The 18776-nt window shown below is 40.1% G+C and overlaps 2 protein-coding genes across 3 annotated transcripts in view; both read right to left on the reverse strand.

The window, feature by feature from the left end:
* The window catches only part of man1b1b (mannosidase, alpha, class 1B, member 1b), a 54596-nt gene extending 49543 nt beyond the window's left edge, over positions 1-5053 (reverse strand). Inside the window, exons 1-5 of one of the 2 annotated variants that reach the window (XM_072388583.1) lie at positions 4843-5053; positions 4110-4229; positions 3279-3387; positions 2985-3103; positions 1572-1705 (exon numbers count right to left, since the gene is read on the reverse strand). In XM_072388583.1, the coding sequence (XP_072244684.1) occupies positions 1572-1705; positions 2985-3103; positions 3279-3387; positions 4110-4214 (467 nt within the window). In that variant the 5' untranslated portion in view covers positions 4215-4229; positions 4843-5053. The remainder of the gene's footprint in view (positions 1-1571; positions 1706-2984; positions 3104-3278; positions 3388-4109; positions 4230-4842) is intronic. The other variant, XM_072388582.1, reaches the window with a different exon arrangement.
* Positions 5054-14650: 9597 nt separating this feature from the next.
* top3b (DNA topoisomerase III beta) overlaps positions 14651-18776 on the reverse strand; it is a 72551-nt gene continuing 68425 nt past the window's right edge. The window contains exons 16-18 of the mRNA XM_072388586.1: positions 17459-17660; positions 16458-16645; positions 14651-15703 (exon numbers count right to left, since the gene is read on the reverse strand). Coding sequence (XP_072244687.1) covers positions 15422-15703; positions 16458-16645; positions 17459-17660 — 672 coding nt within the window. The 3' untranslated portion in view covers positions 14651-15421. The remainder of the gene's footprint in view (positions 15704-16457; positions 16646-17458; positions 17661-18776) is intronic.

The raw sequence follows: 18776 nt of genomic DNA on the forward strand, positions 1-18776 counted from the left end.
TTGGTATATTACATACTCTCTGATATACAGAATATAAGTGCAGTGTATTTAAGTATTTTTACCAAAGCATTTTATTAATTTCTCTCTTTTTCCCCGTTTAATTTCTCAAATGATATTATGTACATGTGACATTATTGTGGTTATTAACGTATGTTTCCCTGTTCCAACAGATATCCTTTGAATGGCGTTATGGTGTTTTTCCCCCCTCTTTTCTGTCTTCTCAAACCCCAGCTGGTCGAGGCGGATGGCCACCCTTCCTGAGTCTTCAGGTTTCTTCCTGTTAAAAGGGAGTCGTTCCTTTCCACAGTCGCCACAGGCACGCTCAGGACGGGAGATTGGACTGAAGACAAGTTTCGGTGCAATCTGTTGGTTTCCTTAGCTAGGATATTATTTTTTTGAATTGGCTCTATATGAATTAATTGGATTATGATTACAATGAATTGAATTCCAATTGGCTTGAATTGGACTATATTACTTAAGTGCCTTGAGATGACAATTGTTGTAATCTGGCGCTATATAAATAAAATTGAATTGAATTGAACTGTTTGAAAATTTCTTTTAACTTAACAATTGAAAACATAAAATGCTATTCTGTAGTTCATTTTTAAATATGGACGATTTGTCTGAATGATCTCACCTGATTTTTTACAGGTTGTGTTTCAAGTCTCATCTGACAACATCAGTAACATGGTAGTTTCACTGAGCTCAATATGTAATAATGTCCATGTGAAGCTATGCTTTACTACCTGCAACATTTAACAGCCATGATACCACTGTACAGAAGAGCTCAAAGCAATCACTCACAGGCAGAAAAAGTGCTGCAATATCATTTGGTTTAACATTCATTTTTGTTCACTATGCAGACTATTGAAGCAGTCCATGATGACAGATTTAGTAACATAAGCTAACAATGAATACAGTTTTCCAGCCAATAACCCTAACTCAGACCGAGATTGTTGTCATATTTCTAAGAGAGTAATTGCATAATCTGATATACAACATAAACAATGCCATTGGGTACTTGTGTTCGTACAAAAACAAAATTAAACTGTTGTTGTGAACCATTCCACATATATTCATGCTCTTTATGTAGTTCTAGTAGATGAGCCTCATGACATGGGATCAGAGTTAGGCATTCTGAGACACTGAGGAGCACTGTGGAGTCTTTTCATCCATCTTTTTAGGCAACTAGTAACGTTTAGCAGCTACTTAGGTGCTCAACTCTGCCAAGCAAACAGGCTGCTTTGCTGCACCCTAACTGCACACACGTCTGTGATGACACCCAACCAGTCTATAATCGAAGTATAAACCCCATAGCAAAATATACAAGGTTGGTGAAAAGAGTGAATAGTTCTCGCTCTTTTCTAAGTGTTTGTGTGCATATAGTCAAATAAAGACAATGATTTAGAATACTATTTCAACTTAAAAAGTACATCCCTAATAAATAGCAGTAAAAAGCAAAATAGCTACATCAAATCAAAATTACAAAACTTAAACCCCGAAAGGTTTACGCTTTCCATTCTGCCATTTCCAGACTGGGAGTTAAGAACCTGACACACTTCATGTCTTACCTGATGACTCTCCACTCTTCTCCTTCCCTCTTGTTGTCAGCTCCCTCATCTTTAACCGCAGTATCTGAGGTATTTCCTTTCTTCTCAACACCATTCTGAAGGACAGGGGGTCCTCTCTTGTTGGACAATTTCCTCTGTGGTGAATGGTAACACAAGCAAGAAACCATTTACAATATCTCTTTATTCATAGAAGCAACTGTGTTGAAAAAAAAAAAAATCAGACCAATAGATTATAGGTAAGATTATATATAGAGGTAAGGATAGATCCTTATAGGTAAGGATAGATTATTATGCCCTCTAATTTACCTATAAGCTCTATCTTCACCTAAACTAAGTGTCAGTTTGAAAGGCTTTAGAGAGACCAATTGCTCTGTTAACACATTTTCTGCATGGCAACAATACTAATTAATGTTATACCATGATTAAAATTAGAATACAAGACAACTTGAATCTACATACAAACAGCAAAAGTTTAGATGACATGTATTGCTTTAAGAAATCTACACTGCATGTTTAAGTCATGAAAGCATTGGTTGATGGTGGCTGTTTGTTAAAGGTTTCATTTAAGTTCTGAGGGCCTACTTGGGACTTTTGTGTTTAATGATCTGTTATCTCACAAATATTTACTGTATTTCATTACATCATTTATTTATCTCAACACCTATTACCTGTAAGGAATTAGCCAAGAAGAGGCCAGAACTCCCTCAGCAAGTTCTTAACAGTTATTGCAATTTCTTTGTGGTAAACTACATAAAATCAAAGTTGAAAAGCTACATTTCAATAACAGCTCATTTGTGTCATGTCATATCAGCTGAGTGTAGAGCAGCTCAGTTGTGTAGAGTGCTCGTCTTTGAGTCTAAAACTGACGGTCTGATCCCAGTTCAAGGCAATACAAGACACGGAACCACCACATTTCCCCCATTATGTTTATCTGTGCGACTGTAGAGGAAAAAAGAGCTGCATCATTAAGGGTGCTATTATACTGCATATCAAAAAGCACCAAATGAGTATTTGTGGGAATGGGTGAATGAGAACCACATTGTAAATGCAAAAGTAGAACGTAGAGAAGGTTTACACACCATTTACACTTTCATGTGTGAAATCAAAATAATGGATAATGGAAAAGAATATTGAAAATGACAGAAAAATCAATTATTAACATATGGCAGATACCGTACTAAACTCTGGAACTGTATTTAAGAATAAGAATTCTTTTATTTGTTGGTTTCTGGTGCCAAAAAAGTGGTTTGTTGCCAATAAACAGACTAGGTTATAACACCCAAATTAATTTAGTCAAAATGTATTATTACCACTTCAGAGCTCAGTTGAAATGTGGTACTTTTCTGTGACACTAAAACCACATGATGGTGTGCTAAATATTGCAGTTGGATAATCCAAACTAGATATACAAACCTCAGACGGCTGCTCTGACAGCAGCTGGTGCCACTGTTTAACAGGATCAGGGAGCACATGAGAACTGAAGGGTCTCAGGATGCTGCTTCTGCCTGAGTCTTGCTCCCTTTCTGTAAGGCCTGCCTCAGCACAGATGTAGTACTTCAGTATAACACAATTCAAGCATGGCCAGCCACAAAAAAACCCCAAGACAAACTCAGCATACAACTCCATCTCCCTGAAATCATTGACAGTCTACCAGCGATTTATGTGCATAGGATATGGTGAGAAATGTTAATGTACAAGCTGCCCTACCTTTAAGGTGTTCAGTAACAGTGGGAGAGGAAGCAAGTCCACAAATGAAAAGGAGAACAAGGATGAAGAGGATGATGCTTCGCTGCAGCCTGGACAGCTGCTTCCATTTCTGGAAGCACACAGAATAGACAAAAATGTAGAACAACATCAACTTTGATCCAAAATATTTAATGGTTCAGCATTTGCAGCTTTCCTCTGGACCAAACGAGCAACTCAACTGTAAAGTCTCACTTGATTTCACTGGATTTTGTGGTCTTCAGCTGCTGCAAAGTGTTCAACAGGACAACAATACACTGAATGCTCTAATTGCATATTGCTTAACCAAGGTGTGAAAAATCTCAAGTTATTTCCACTTGGCCTCAACACTGTGAAAACAGTTAACAGTTAAATATTCTGCTTATGCTGTAAACTGCATATCAACACCAGGGCTGGTTATCACCGTCACTGACGCTGATCACACTGCGCAATCTAGCTAAAAAGGCTGATTTTGGGGTATTGACTGTACCCCTTTTCTCCATTCACATCTAACTCAGGGACAACGCCATGATTCCATGTCGTAAAAATTCAGCAATGTAGGTCATCAAATTAACTAATACACTTCAGGCAAAACCATGGAATTCTAGAGATGAAATAGCTGTTAAAGAGTCTGTAAATAAATTAAATATTTCATTTTTGTCACATGAGCAGTTGCAGCAAACAACAGGAGCAAGCATTGTTCACTGAAAAGGAAAGTAACAGCATCTATGCCAGCACTGGGAAAAGTGGGACACATGTTGGCAAACCAGTCAAGAGGGGAACTGCTTTTCCAGCTCATATAGGCAACCAACTTACCCTCCAGAATGACTGCCTCCTCCACTGCTTATTATTATTGTAACTCCCACTCCCTTGTCCAGCAAGGTTTATAGAAACATAATCTTGCCGAGATGATGGGTGCATTTCTGTTATTAAGCCCTGAAAGAATAGTGAGAGGAGAGCTAGATGGAAGCTGCAGGTACGGTAGTGATATTACTACAGTTTAACATTAGCATGTGATCCTGGCTGGGAGGGGCAGAAAACAAAACTACAGTTTCGCCCCTATTCGTCTTACTTTTCCACACTGACATAAAGTGCCAGCCCAGCGCTGAGTAACACACGATAACATAAGCCGATGGTTAGCATAGCACAACGAGCTAAATATCAGATACAGACGCCACCAAGTAGCTATCAACAGGCTAACCTGTTAACTCAACGTAGAACGAATGCCCATTTTAAAAAGCTCATTCACTTAATAATAACTTGTACATGGCGTAGCAATCAATAACAACATAAGAGAGTTATGTTTCTGCAAGAGGGAAAAGTGTGATGTAGCCCTCTGTAGCAGCCGCTACACTAACTCACGGCCTCGAGTTAATTTCTTGCCGGATTCACATCCTAATTTTGAACCGAGGAATGGCTCGAGGCCTATAAATACCAACATATAACAAGTTAGGCACTTGTACAGCAGAAATATCATTTTAATACCGTCACTGCACAAAGTATTTCAAAGCAGGTCAGAGAAAATGAAAAGTAACCTGCATTTTATTACCTTTCAAAGTCAAATATACAACCTGCCAAATCCACTACGGGCGCATAGCAGTCAGTGCTCTAACGGCAAATAGCCCAGTGTTGATGAAATAATTTGGGGGGTCTCTTCATGTTTAAAACACTCTCCAATTCTACTATCGTATAACTATCGACCAATATTCCAATAATAATATAATTTTTTGCTAATATTATATAAAAAAATGTTCTAAATTTGCTCCAGTTTAGTTGTGATTCCTTTCACAAGCAATAACATTGACCCATGATGCATTCATATGCCTGTCGGAAATATCGTAAACACGAGGACTTCGATAGCATGATACCAGAACTGTAAAATCTTGAAAATGAGTTTGGTATGATAATGATATGAAAACATTTGTTTACATCCATATTATGAAAGGTTTGCGATCAGTAGTATTATATTTCTCTTGATTATCAATATAATATATTTGTCATGTGCAAAAAACATACTTGTCTATGTGATTCTTAAGTTTGGTTCCAATATGCATCTTCCGATTTCATTTGTGAATATGCAGAAAAGGGCACTTTCCACATGCAGAATACATTTGACTAGGTACTGTATGAAAACCACTGTAGTAAGACTGGTCAAATGTAGACTGAATTATTCTACAGAGTGTTGTTTAATTAATAACTTGTTTGTGATTTGTTAAACCTTTATTTGATTTGAGAAAATGCAGAAAAGTGTAATTTGACTGCTTTGTTTTCACATGTAGATCATTCTGCACTACATCCTGCATGCAAACCACAATAGTAAGACTGACCAATTCTGGACTGACTTATTCCATAGAGGGTACAAATTATTTAGAATATACTTTGTGATTTGTGAAACATTTATACTATTTGTGAAAATTCAAAAAGGGCAATATTGCTCCTTTTTTGCATGTAGATCACATTAGAAGTTTTTTCCCTTGATCAACACTTCGATATTGGATTTCATCATTCAGCCTTTGTTGACAGGCTGTGTACCACAGACTTTTACATTTTCTGCAACTGAACTTTTACTCAAAAATCTTACTCTTGACACAATACTTTTAGCTAATTATCTACCTATATCCAGTATCCCTTAAATCAGGATTCAGAGCACATTATAACAGAACTAATGAAACTTACCAATGATCTCTTGGCCTCTGACAACATACTTGTGTCTGTGCTTGTTTTCTTGAATCCTCGTGCTGCACAGCATTCTATTACAGAGGCTCAGATACTTTATTGACATTAAAAGAACTGCATTAGGCTGGTTTAAATCTATTAATCTGATAGATTCCAGTTTGTTCTTGTAAGCAAATAATTTTCCTCACTCATTAGAGTATCATGGAGTTCTGCAACGTTCTGTGCTTGGACTGATTTTTCACTTTATACATGCTTCTATTAGGTATAATTATAAGACAGCAAGGGGAAATTTCTATTGCAACCCTGATAACACTCAGCCATACTTACGAAAACCAGAGTAAACCAGTCAGTTGGTTAGTCTACAAGCATGTCTTAAAGACAAAAAGACCTGGATGACTCAGAATTTTTGGTCTCCTATTTCAGACACAATTGAAGTTCTTGTCTTTGGACCTGAGCACTTCAGGAAGACACTGTCAAGTTATATAGTTATTCTAGATGACTTTTCCTTGACTTCCAGTACAATAGTGAGGAACCTTAGAATTATATTTGACTAGAATCTTTGACTCACGTATAAAACTGGTTACTAGGACTGCCTTCTTTCACCTTCTTAATATTGCCAAAATCAGGAACATCCTGTCTCAGGGTGATGCAGAGAAACTAGTTCATGCATTTGTTACTTCATGATTGGACTACTGTAATTCCTTATTATTGGGCTGTCCCACATATTCTCTGAAAAGCCTCCAGCTGATCCAAAATGCTGCAGCCAGAATTATAGAATTAGCAGGTGAGATCATATTTCTCCAGTTTTAGCTCCATGTCAAATCCAGAGGAGAATTCAAAATTCTTCATAAAATAGAATAGAATAGAATAGAATAGAATAGAATAGAAAAATACTTTATGCATCCCTTATTGGGGGAATAAATCAAGTAGCTAAAAAATGTCTAAAAAAACTGAGAGGGTGTAGTATTCTACCCTCTACAGAACCAGCCTTTTTCACCAGTTTGTCCAGGCACCTACAGTATTTGTCTGTAGTGCAACTCCCCCAGCAGACAACAACATAGAACAGTGCACTCTCAGTGATAGTGTGATAAAACATACTCATCATGTCACTGCAGACGTTGAAGGACCTGAGCCGCCTCAGGAACAAGAGACGACTCTGGCCTCTCCTGTACACTGCTTCTATGTTGGCAGACCACTCCAGTTTATTATCCAGCAACACCCCTAGGTATTTGCAGGTCTGAACAGTCTCTATCTCCCCTCCATCAAAGCAGACTGACTGGTATGGAGTTTTAGATCTCCTGAAGTCCACCACCAGCTATTTGGTCTTGGTAGTGTTCAAGGACTCCACAAGGTCCCTGTACTCCTTCTCCTGTCCAACGCGCACACAACAGCTACACAACCATGTTACTGGGTGTCATCAGCTGCAACAGCTGTATCATCAAAATACTTCTGTATGTGGCAGGACTCTGAGTTGTACCTGAAGTCTGATGTGTACAGGGTGAAAAGAAAAGGAGCCAAAACAGTACCCTGCGGAGCCCCAATACTGTATTCCAGTCTTCCAGAAACACATCTCCCCATCCTGACATACTGTGGTCTGGCAGTCAGATAGTCTATAATACACGATGTCAGGGAGGGTGCCACACCCATACCTAGAAGCTTGTCTTTCAGTATGGGAGGCCTTATGGTGTTGAAGGCATTGGAGAAGTCAAAGAACATGATTCTCACATATGAACCAGGCACATCCAGATGAGCATATGCCCGATGCAGCATGTACAGAATCGCGTCTTCCACTCCTGTGTTTCTGGTGGGCAAACTGGAGTGAGTCAAGATCCTCAGCAACCTGCAGTCTCATGCGACAAACAAGGAGTCTCTCCAAGGTCTTCATGATATGAGATGTCAAAGCCACCGGTCTGTAGTCATTCAGCTCCACCGGTTTCCCTAATTTGGGCACCGGTATGAGACAAGAAGTTTTCCACAGCACCAGGACTTTTTCCATCTGAAGGCTCATATTGAAGAGTTCTGAAGAGGGACTGCTAGTTGACCAGCACAGTCCCCCAGAAGCTTTGGACAGACTCCATCTGCACCTCAGCCCTCCCTGACTGAAGTCTCCTGAGCTCAGCTCCAACCTCCTCTATAGTTAGACACAGAGGTTGGAGCGGAGGGATGATATCTCATAGATCAATATTTTCCCAACAGAGCACTTCGCTCTCAGACTGCAGGTGTCACACCTGCTGAGGACACGTGACTACCTGCACACCTGATCCTCGTCACCTTGATTCCCAGGTGCTGATACTTCAGGACTGGGCTTCCTTTTGTACAGCGCCAGATTGTTGTGTAGCCAACTGTGGTACTACTACTGCTTAGTCTCGGAGTCCATCCCTGCTTGAAGTGTGACGGCAGGTCTACTTGTGGTTCCTAGAGTTTCTAAAAGTAGAATGGGAGACAGAGCCTTCAGTTATCAGGCCCCTCTCTGTGGAACCAACTGCCAGTTTGGCTTCCAAAAGCAGACACCATCTCTGCCTTTAAGATTAGGCTTAAAACTTTTCTTTCCGATAAAGCTTATAGTTAGGGATGGCTCAGATAATCCTGAAACATCCCACAGTTATACTGCTATAGGCTTAGACAGCTGGGGGAGCTCCGATGATGCACCAATTTTCTCTGCTCTCTTAACTCTCCATGTACATATGATATTATTGTTGTCATTAACTTGTGTTTCTCTTTGTGAGTAGGTATCCCAGGTCTGGTGTTGAGGTGCTTCCTGATTCCTCTTTCCTGTCGTCTTGTTCACAAAAGTCCTTGTCTCTCCACAATGTTCTTTTTTTTGCATGAAGATCTCCTGCTTTTCATTACATACAAAAATGAAAGCTGTTCATGCATTTTACTTTAAAATTAGTTCCAAGATTCTTATTTTTGGTATCTCTTGGTATCTTTACACGAACAGAAATTTTCAGATATTACCCCAGTGAAGACCTTATTCTAAATAAGACTTCCATGAATATGCCATTATCTGATAGGTAATATCAGAAGTAAAGAGTAATGAAACTAAACTTTGTATTCTTATTTTAGTTGCATTAAATAGACTATCTATACAGCTTCATGGCATGAAGCAACAATCTCTGTTACTTTATGATACATTACCCTGGTTTCCAACAAAGTGCAGAACAGAATAGCTGTAAAAGAAAAAAAACTGCATTGTGGTTAAAGTCTGAGTAATAATTTTGAGGAATATGGATATAACAAATAACATGGTATGAATACTGACATTGCATTGGCAGACAGGGACAAAACCCATTTATTAACATGGCTCCAAATCTTATCAAATATTATTTCAAGGTACAAGGTAGTGTTCATCTTTTGTTTACAGAAGAAAAACTGAAGCCATATTTTATCCACCCACCAAAAAAACTGTAGTACACCTTTGGTGAAACAACATGTATTGTAACATGTATTCGAAGAAGGACTTCGGGTTACAAAATTACAGGACTTCAACAGTATTTTTGTGATATATAGATATCTTAGAATTGAAATTTTTCCCTCCACACCGTCCATTGCAATAAAAATTTCCAGCGTATATACAGTCAGATAGAGAAGGACTTTTAGCGCTGGTCGAATCTACCAAATTCCCTTCAAGCCCGAAAAGCTATAGTTAAAATGGATATGCACCCTCGTGTTAACTTTTACTCTTCTATGATCCCTCTTGCTCCCTCATTGGGATAGTGGGATAAACTTCAATCATTAGTTCCTAAATTCATATGGAAAGGAAAGAAACTCACAACTCTCCAGCAAGACAAAATACAAGGGGGGCTAACTCTGCCAGATTTTAAAATCTACTTCTGGTCTTACGTGCTACGCCATCTATCAACATGGTTTAACCCTAGTTCCTCCGTCTCTTTGAGACCAATTGAGAAAAAAAATGCTCTGCTTCATAGGTTGCAGGACCTAGTGTATGCTAACATACCACTGAAAAAAGCCAAATTATGTTTAGGCCCCGTTATTTCATTTCTACTCACATCTTACCGTACTGTTATGAAGCAGGTTGGCACTAGGGCTGCACAATTAATCGTTATAAAATCTCAATTTCGATTCACACATACACACGTCATTTCTACACCCAGCGATTCTGAAGCATGTTATATCACGAGCTGCATCACAAACCAATGCCCCTATTTTCCTCTAGTTATGTGTCGTTCGTGAACAATTTGTTCACCATGAACTAATCTTTTATATGACTCAGGAGTAACGAGTCGTCTCAGTGAGTGATTCGTTCATTTTCATGCAGTACCCTCCCTCGCCACATGGCAGGCGGCAGCTGCATAAACTCAGTCAGCAGGAGAGGAAACAGAAATGATTCGTTCACGACTCAACTCCTCAGGTCCTCGTTTATTTGTCACGTGACAGTCAGCTCAGGCTGAAGAGCAGTAGGCACAACAGTTCGTTCACAAACTGGATCGTTCATTCGGATCGTTCTTTCGTTCATTTGTCATGTGACTGCAGCTCAGCTACTGGGCTGTGGACTGAGAAACGAAGGAGGAAATGAATGATGTCTGATTTGTGATGTTCATTCATTTGTCATGAAATCATAATTAATTAGTGGTCTTTGCTTCTTGTAAATGTGTATATTGTTATTGTGTATATAATCTGTGAAGTGTGTTTGTAAATAAATACTTTTGAAAATTATATCAACATATTGATTTTGTGTTTTACTTTATAACTATGGTGCCTTCAGTGTTAAGTGTTTAGAACCGTGGCCTTTTTATGCAACACCCACAGTAGGGCTACAGCAAAAATGAACGAAATGACTTCCCAACTTCCCAACACTATTTGCTCCCGGATTTTTTTCAAGCGCCCCCAAATGCAGCACTGCCTCTGCCTCCTCCCTCAACCTATAGTAAAGCGTCTTTAGTTAGAGCAGAGGAAAGTCTGCGGTGAGGAGGGTTAAATGAATGGCAACGAAAAACAAAGTGGTCGTGACGAGAGTCACCCACCCAAGCGAACCGAACTCGTGCCCAAAAAAGGCTCGCATTCGGTGATGTGAAAGTATTTTGAAATTAAGCCAGAGGATGACAAATAGTGTGAGGTACATTGTAAAGTGTGTGTTGCCCTGGTTGCAGCACCACAAGGTAACATCACAAATCTCTTCAATCACCTTAAACGTCACCACAAAGTACAGGGCGATAAAACAATACAAAGCAAGAAACAAAGACAGACGTCAAAAACAATGTGCAATGCAATGTCTTACCCACCTAACTCCAGTAGACATAAGGAGATCACAGCAGCTATCACATATCACCTGGCCAAAGATATGGCCCCATAAACACTGTACAACATGAGCTGATTTGTGGTCCAGTCACCATGGCGCCATATTTGAGCATGACGGTTAATTCTATAGCGCCTGATTTCACAATCAAAAGCCAGTGCTTACAGACGGCTTTTTTTCCCTGAAGACCATACAGGAGAGAACCTAGCACAGGGATTAAAGGATGTCCTCTCATCTTGGAGTCTGAAAGAGGATAAACTGACCTGCATCACAACAGACAACAGTCAAAACATAGTAAAGGCCTTCTCCCTCAATGATTGGACCAGGCTGCAATATTTTGGCCATAGACTCCATCTGGCAATAGGTGAGCTCCTTTATAAAGTCACAACAAAAAAATAACTGTATTCTATTTGTATCACAACAACAATAATAATACTTTTGAAAAGTCTAATAATAGTTGATGTTGTACAGAGTCTTTTCTTTTTCCCGTGAAAAAAATAAATCATGCCAGAGAATCGTGATCTCAATCCTAAGCAAAAAAGATCGTGATTCTTGCTAATTTTTCCAGAATTGTGCAGCCCTAGCACCACATTTCCAAATTGTGATCTGTGCCCACTTAATACCCAGGGGTCATTCTTGCATGTTTTTTTGGGAGTGCCCCAGCGTGATTAGATTCTGGAAGGAAATATCTGTCACACCAAGTGACATTCTTAAGATCAAGATACCAACCTTCCCAGCCTTATTTCTGCTTAATGATGACTCTTCTTAAATTTGTCCATGCAACATAGAGGCATTCTATGGGCCTGCCTCATAGCATCCAAGAAGATGCTGGCCCTCAGGTGGCAACCGCCACATTCCTTGGCTTGGCAGCAGTGGGCAACTAATTTCTTGAAATTGTCTTGATGGAGTGGTCTGTGGCCCTTATGCACAGGGTCAGCCATAAGACTGCATGCCTGAGAGTCAGCACACAGGTTGGTTAAAGAGAGGGTGCAGCACGGCCGACCTTGATTTTCTTTTCCTGGGTGGTAGGTTCATTAGAATCATCGGGGGGAGGGAAAGGGGTTCTAACATTGTTATCTCCCTGCTAATGTACAAGTGACTTATTTTCTGTTTGCACTTACTGTGTGGGGAAGGAAAAAGGGGGAAAAATTTTGTATGTTGATCTGAAGACTGCGCAAAAAATAAAGGGAACACCTAAACAACACAAAACACCAAATCAATCACAATTCTGTGAAATCAACCTGTCCAGTTAGGAAGCAAGTGGGTTTACATGATGAGATTAACTCGATTATAGCTATAATTGGGTTATGCTCCCTATCTGAGCAAGGGTAATTATACTTATATGGCAGTGAATGAATCGAATCACTGGCACAAAGCCTGTCATACCCCGGTACGATAGGTGGTGCTGTACCCATTTCAACTGTCATGTCTTCACCACCAAAAACAACAACAAACTCAGGCATTCAGAAAGATGGCGAACGCAGAGCGAGATGAAGCTGCGTCCCTCTACATCTGTGATGAGCTGGTTATGGCACAGACGATGCACAACGGCGCATTCTCCATCGCGTTGTTTCTTTCTTTCTGATGGCGGCGACAACAACAGTAATATCGTCTCCTTCCACTTCCGGGTGACGATCGCGGGAAAAAATCTCGAGCATGCGCAGAACGCCTGATCCGATCCACTGTCGTCTGCAGGCACGTTAAGTGGGCATTTGGATTGAGTTATCTCGGGGTCTTAATTCAATCGCGAGTAACCAGATCCGATCTGGTTTTTTTGTCAGATCTTATTGTAATTTAGCCATTAATCCGATGGCCCACATGTAACTGCACTGACTGAATCAATCAATTTCACCTGCTTTTGTGCAAATGGAACAGACAAAAGGCGGGAATGAGAGGCAATTAGCAAGACAATTCTTTCAAGACAGTTCTGCAGGTGGTGACCACAGACCATTTCTGTTCTCATCCTTTCTGACTGATGTTTTGGTCAATTTTGCATTTTGTCAGTGCTCTCACCCCTAGAGGTAGCATGAGGCGGTGTCTACAACCCACAGAGGTTGCTCAGGTAATGCAGCTCATCCAGGATGGCACATCAGTACGAGCTGTGGCAAGAAGGTTTGCTGTGTCTCTCAGCACAGAGTCCAGAGCATGGAGGAGATACCAGGAGACAGTAGGAGGGCAACAACCCAGCAGCAGGACCGCTACCTCCTCCTTTGTGCAAGGAGGAGCAGCAGGACCCTAATATGCATGTTTTTGCTCAAACTGTCAGAAACAGACTCCATGAGGGTGGTATGAGGGCCCGACGTCCACAAGTGGAGCTTGTGCTTACAGCCCAACACCATTCCGGGGCGATTGGCATTTGCCAGAGAACACCAAGATTGGCAGATTCGCCACTGGCGCCCTATGCTCTTCACAGATGAGAGTAGGTCCACTTTGAGCACATGTGACAGACGTAACAGAGTCTGGAGATGCTGTGGAGAACATTCTGCTGCCTGTAACATCCTCCAGCATGACCGGTTTGGGGTGGGTCAGTAATGGTGTGGGGAGGGATTTCTTTGGAGGGCCGCACAGCCCTCCATGTGCTAGCCAGAGATACCCTGACTGCCATTAGGTACCGTTATGAGATCCTCAGACCCTTTGTGAGACCATATGCTGGTGAAGTGGGTCCTGGGTTCCTTCTGATGCATTTACATGTGGCGGAAGTGTGTCAGCAGTTCCTGCATGATGAAGGCATTGATGCTATCGACTGGCCTGCGAGTTCCCCAGACCTGAATCCAATCAAGCACATCTGGGACATCATGTCTCGTTCCATCCACCAACACCACATTGTACCACAGACTGTCCAGGAGTTGTCTGATGCTTTAATCCAGGTCTGGGAGGAGCTCCCTCAGGAATACATCCACCGGCTCATCAGGAGCATGCCCAGGTGTTGTAGGGAGGTCATACAGGCACGTGGAGGCCACACACTCTACTGAGCCTCATTTTGACTTGTCTTGAGGAATTTCCACTGAAGTTGGATCAGCCTGTAATGTGATTTTCCACTTTTATTTTGAGTAGGATTCCAAATCCAGACCTCAATGGGATAATAATTTTGATTTACATTGATCATTTTATGTTATTTTGTTCTCATCACATTCCACTATGTAATGAATAACAGTTTTCAACTGGAATATTTCATTCAATGTGATCTAGGAAGTTACTTTAGTGTTCCCTTTATTTTTTTGAGCAGTGTATTTCAAAGCGAGTCAGAAGCACATAGTTTTAAGTTTCACGAACTTCTCGATTGTTGCTTTCAGTCTTTCCAGTCTCTCAGTTTGAGGTTTACAGGGAGGAACCACTGGGTGGCCCTGTCGCTCTATGCTAGATAACGCTGCCGAGAAAATCCCTTGTGTGATTAGTGCCAATTTTGAAACAAACCACTCAGAACAACAGTTAAACCTTTTTATGTTAACAGTTTGTAGGATTGCATGATACCAAGAAATGTGACGCAGTTACACAGGTATAACACAAAAGTAAAAATTTATACTGATATGTCTTTTTGTCAGTAGATACCAGGAACCAATTGTTTCCAAAGGGGGTGTCTGCATGGCCTGGTCTCCTCTTATCTAAAGTTAACATTTGGGTGTTATGGTACTTTCATCTAAACGTTTCTGCCAGTGCGACTTGGTGTTACCCGTTTAAGAGGCAATGTATAATATATATATATATTCAGACAGGCAAACAAAATTCCCAAAATTCTGATGTGATTACAAAGGTTGACAATAGAAAATGACAAGTTCAATACATACCATGTTGAATTTCAGGTATGTAGTGCAAGTGGTGCAATTTCCTGGCATTGGAATTTAATTGCCTGGTTTCTACACCACTCAATTCTTAAATGTACATTCCTCTTTGGAATGGATAATTAAGTGTTACATACAGAATGTCCATTAAAAACAATCCCTCTCTGTGTAAATGTTGTGACGCAGTTTTAACTGAATGTGATCACATGCCTTGAAAAACATCGACCATACACAGTAGGAATATACAACTCTTTTCATGGTGAACAAACACTCTTATGGCAAACGTTTTTCTAAATAAATGTTTACTTCAGTATAATTCACAAACATACACAAAAACAGAAAACAATGTATTGACAAATGCTTTGTAATATTACCTAACAAACAACTAACAGGGCCCTCTTCACACTGCACTGTAACTATACAAAGTAGGCTGCCAGGGCAGACATTTTATCTTTGGGTTTTTTAGGATTGCCACGACGTCCCCTGCCCCGCCCCCTTCCTCCTTGTCTCGCACCTCCACCCCGATGCGTGGAATGTCTCATTGTGGCATGCTTGAGCTCAACCAAATCTTGGAAGACTGGATCACAGAAAACACAGCCAGTGTGTTGGGTCTCACTGGCAGGAAGAGGAGTGCGAGTTTTGTTGAAGTCCACTGCAACCAGAGAGGCATCACATGCTTCACAGCTCTCTTGAGCAACCTAAAAGAAGAGACAAGAACATGACACTTTTCTTTATAGCTCTCCTATTTACTTTTTTACATGATGATTTGTCACTTTTTTAAACAACTGAGCACAACAATGTCGATGGAAGTCTGAAAAATGCAAATTCCCTGCACAATCCATGTCTTTATGGAAGTTGTTGGAGTAGAGATTTGAGACGCACACCAATAAATTGATTATTTCATTTTGACAGAGCCATAATTTCCTGCTTAATACATTGTTGCTTTGCATCATTATATGGGATTTTTTTATTATCAATAAGAACATAATGACAATAAGTAAAACAAAGAATGAACCTAAATGTAAAATTGCACGTAAAACAACTCATGTGCTACAAAGCCCATGAGTCACTCTGAAGTTGCATTAAATTGACAGGGTTCAGATAATGTGTTTTTAGACATCAACAGTCTAACTTATTTACTCTGAATGGGACAATGTCTTATGTGGCCAAACTGAATTCTGGGTCTGTTACCTTGTTTTGGTTGTGCAGCTGGAAGTGGAACTTTGAGAAAATAAAATCTCAGACCAATAAGATTGCCTGACTGATCACATGCCACCACCACCTGTTATTGTATTGTGCCTGTGTGCATCCTGCCTTTAAGAAATCAGCAGCTGATTTCTTAATATTAGAATGACTGTATACTGTGTATACTGTATGACTGTGCTGTGTACGTGGCTGTGCCTTTACCATTTCTAAATAATATTATGTTGAGATTGGACAAGATTTTCTTACCTGCACTTTGTGTGCATGTTCAAAAAAATGCACCACCACATTGCATTTATTACAGGCCATCTTCCATTTTGGTCCAGAAGTAGGATCCAGCACTAAAACTCCACTATCACACTCCACACATTGTCCAATCCCCAAAGAGTTCAAAGAATGCTGGCAGGATGGATGGGTACATTCATTGCATCCCATGCCTGGGAAAAGCAGATATGAAAGTTGAGTTATTCCATCTCTCATTTGTATGCGTCTGTCAACCACTTATAGTTGAAGTTTACATCCAGGTTTGTCCAGACATGGAACCAAGCATCATTTTATCTTCTTAAGACATTTGTTGGCCATCCATTTTCTACATATGCTTCATCCAATTCAGTCTTGTGGGAAGGGCTGGAGCATATCCCTGCTGTCGTCGGACAAGAAGCAGGGTACACCCTGGACATGCTGCCTGTCCATCCCAGGACCAAGACAAATGAGATGAGCAAACATGCACAATCACACCTACGATCATTTAGAATGACCAAATAACCGAACATGCTTACAAACATGAAACAAAAAGGCCCTAGCTGTGATACACACCAGGAGCCTTCTGGCTGTTTTAAACATCACTCCACTGTGCAGCTTATTCACTGATCACCAACATATAACTGGTGATCAAGACGGATGGTGAGGCGAACATACATACGAACAATCATAATGGATCTAGCCTTTGCCAAGAGGTTGCAACAAGAAATTGTGTGTATTAAGCCTTTTCTATATTCACTGATTCTTTACTGTTCCTCGTGACTTGCACAGCCACTGCAAAAGAACAATTCATAGGCTAATTAGTTCATTTATTTTAGATTTAAAAGAAATCACCAAACTGAAATCAAAACCCAAAAATTGTAATTTGGATTAAAAAAAAAAAATATATCACTGGTCATGATATTCTGCATTAATTACATTATAATGTATTAAAATTTGTTTATGAATATGAAAAAGAAAAATAGGTGATGAAGAGATAATGAGACAACCTTTTTTCATGTCCCTAAATGGTGGGTTACTAAAGCAGTAGGGGCACAGTGGGTAGCTCTTGCCGCGGGCCCCAGAGGTCCAAAGCACAAGCTCAAAGTCATCCAGTGGACAGCGTAGCTCCTTGTATAGCTTGATGGCTCCATTTTGTGGAAGACTGTAGGTCTCGTCACAGTGGGAGCAGTGGAGCCTGCTGGGCTTGGCCTGCAAGCACATCTTGAGTTCAGATTTTAAGTAAATTTACACTGGTTAAAAACATAATTCTCTGGGTGATCCATGACATGAAATCCTGGAAAACAATTGTGGAAAACAAAATGTGCTCTGGATGAAAGCTGTATCTGGGACCAAAACTTACAATTCTTCTCAACCTGCTGTCAGGAGCGATCTCCTACTGCGATGGCAAGGGTCTGCACCCCTTAAGATTAGGTTTTTTAAAATCAAAGATCCTATTGAAAATGCATCCCGCTTTATCAGTTGGTCCAAGACCATTAATGAGGATTTGACCAACTTGAATGCTGATATTTTCACCTAGACTTAAACGTTGTGTTAGTATTTATTTACAGTCACAGTCATGTGAAAAACAAATGACGTCACATTTCACTTATAGTATCCATATATCAGGACTTTTAAAAAATCATCTGGTTCTTACCAAGTCTTAAAATGAGGTAAACCCAACCTCTGGTGAATGTCAACACATTACTGTTTTTATTTATTGAACACAAACTAAGCCAAAATGCAGGGGCAGTGCAAAGACTCCCGTACAACTTCAAAAGGAATCATCAGAGCAAGTAGTTGCCGGGCACTGCTAATCAAATGCACTTGATTCTTTTTTTTTTTTTTTTTTTTTTTTTAAAATCAGCAAATGTGACCACCTCGGTAAAAGCAGAAGTTTTGACAGTTTGCTGGTCGGAAGCATTCAGGTGCATGTTTTAACAATGCAAAGAGATCAGGTATGACCTTAAAGAAGCAACCATTCAATTATTTTGAGATGGTTGTAAGCCAAGAAGTGGACATCATCTCAGCAAGATTACTCCAAGGTCAAACTGTACAATGCTCAGAAAAACTGCAAAGTCACACATCTTATTAAGCGTGTTAAAACACTAAAGTTCATGATAACAGAACTAGAAAAAGACTGAACAAGTGTGGCATATTTGGAAGGGTTGCCAGGAGAAAGCATATCCTCTATAAAACATGGCAGCGTGGTTAAGGTTTACAGAATTACACTTCTGAAACAATCATTGTCATTGGGACAGACAAGACTGAAGTAGAGATGTTTTTTTGTTGAAAGCAAAACACAGTATTTTAGCATATAAACCCCAA

This window comes from Leuresthes tenuis, unplaced genomic scaffold, assembly GCF_036924035.1.
Source record: "Leuresthes tenuis unplaced genomic scaffold, fLeuTen1.0.hap1 SCAF_6, whole genome shotgun sequence".
NCBI lineage: Eukaryota > Metazoa > Chordata > Actinopteri > Atheriniformes > Atherinopsidae > Leuresthes > Leuresthes tenuis.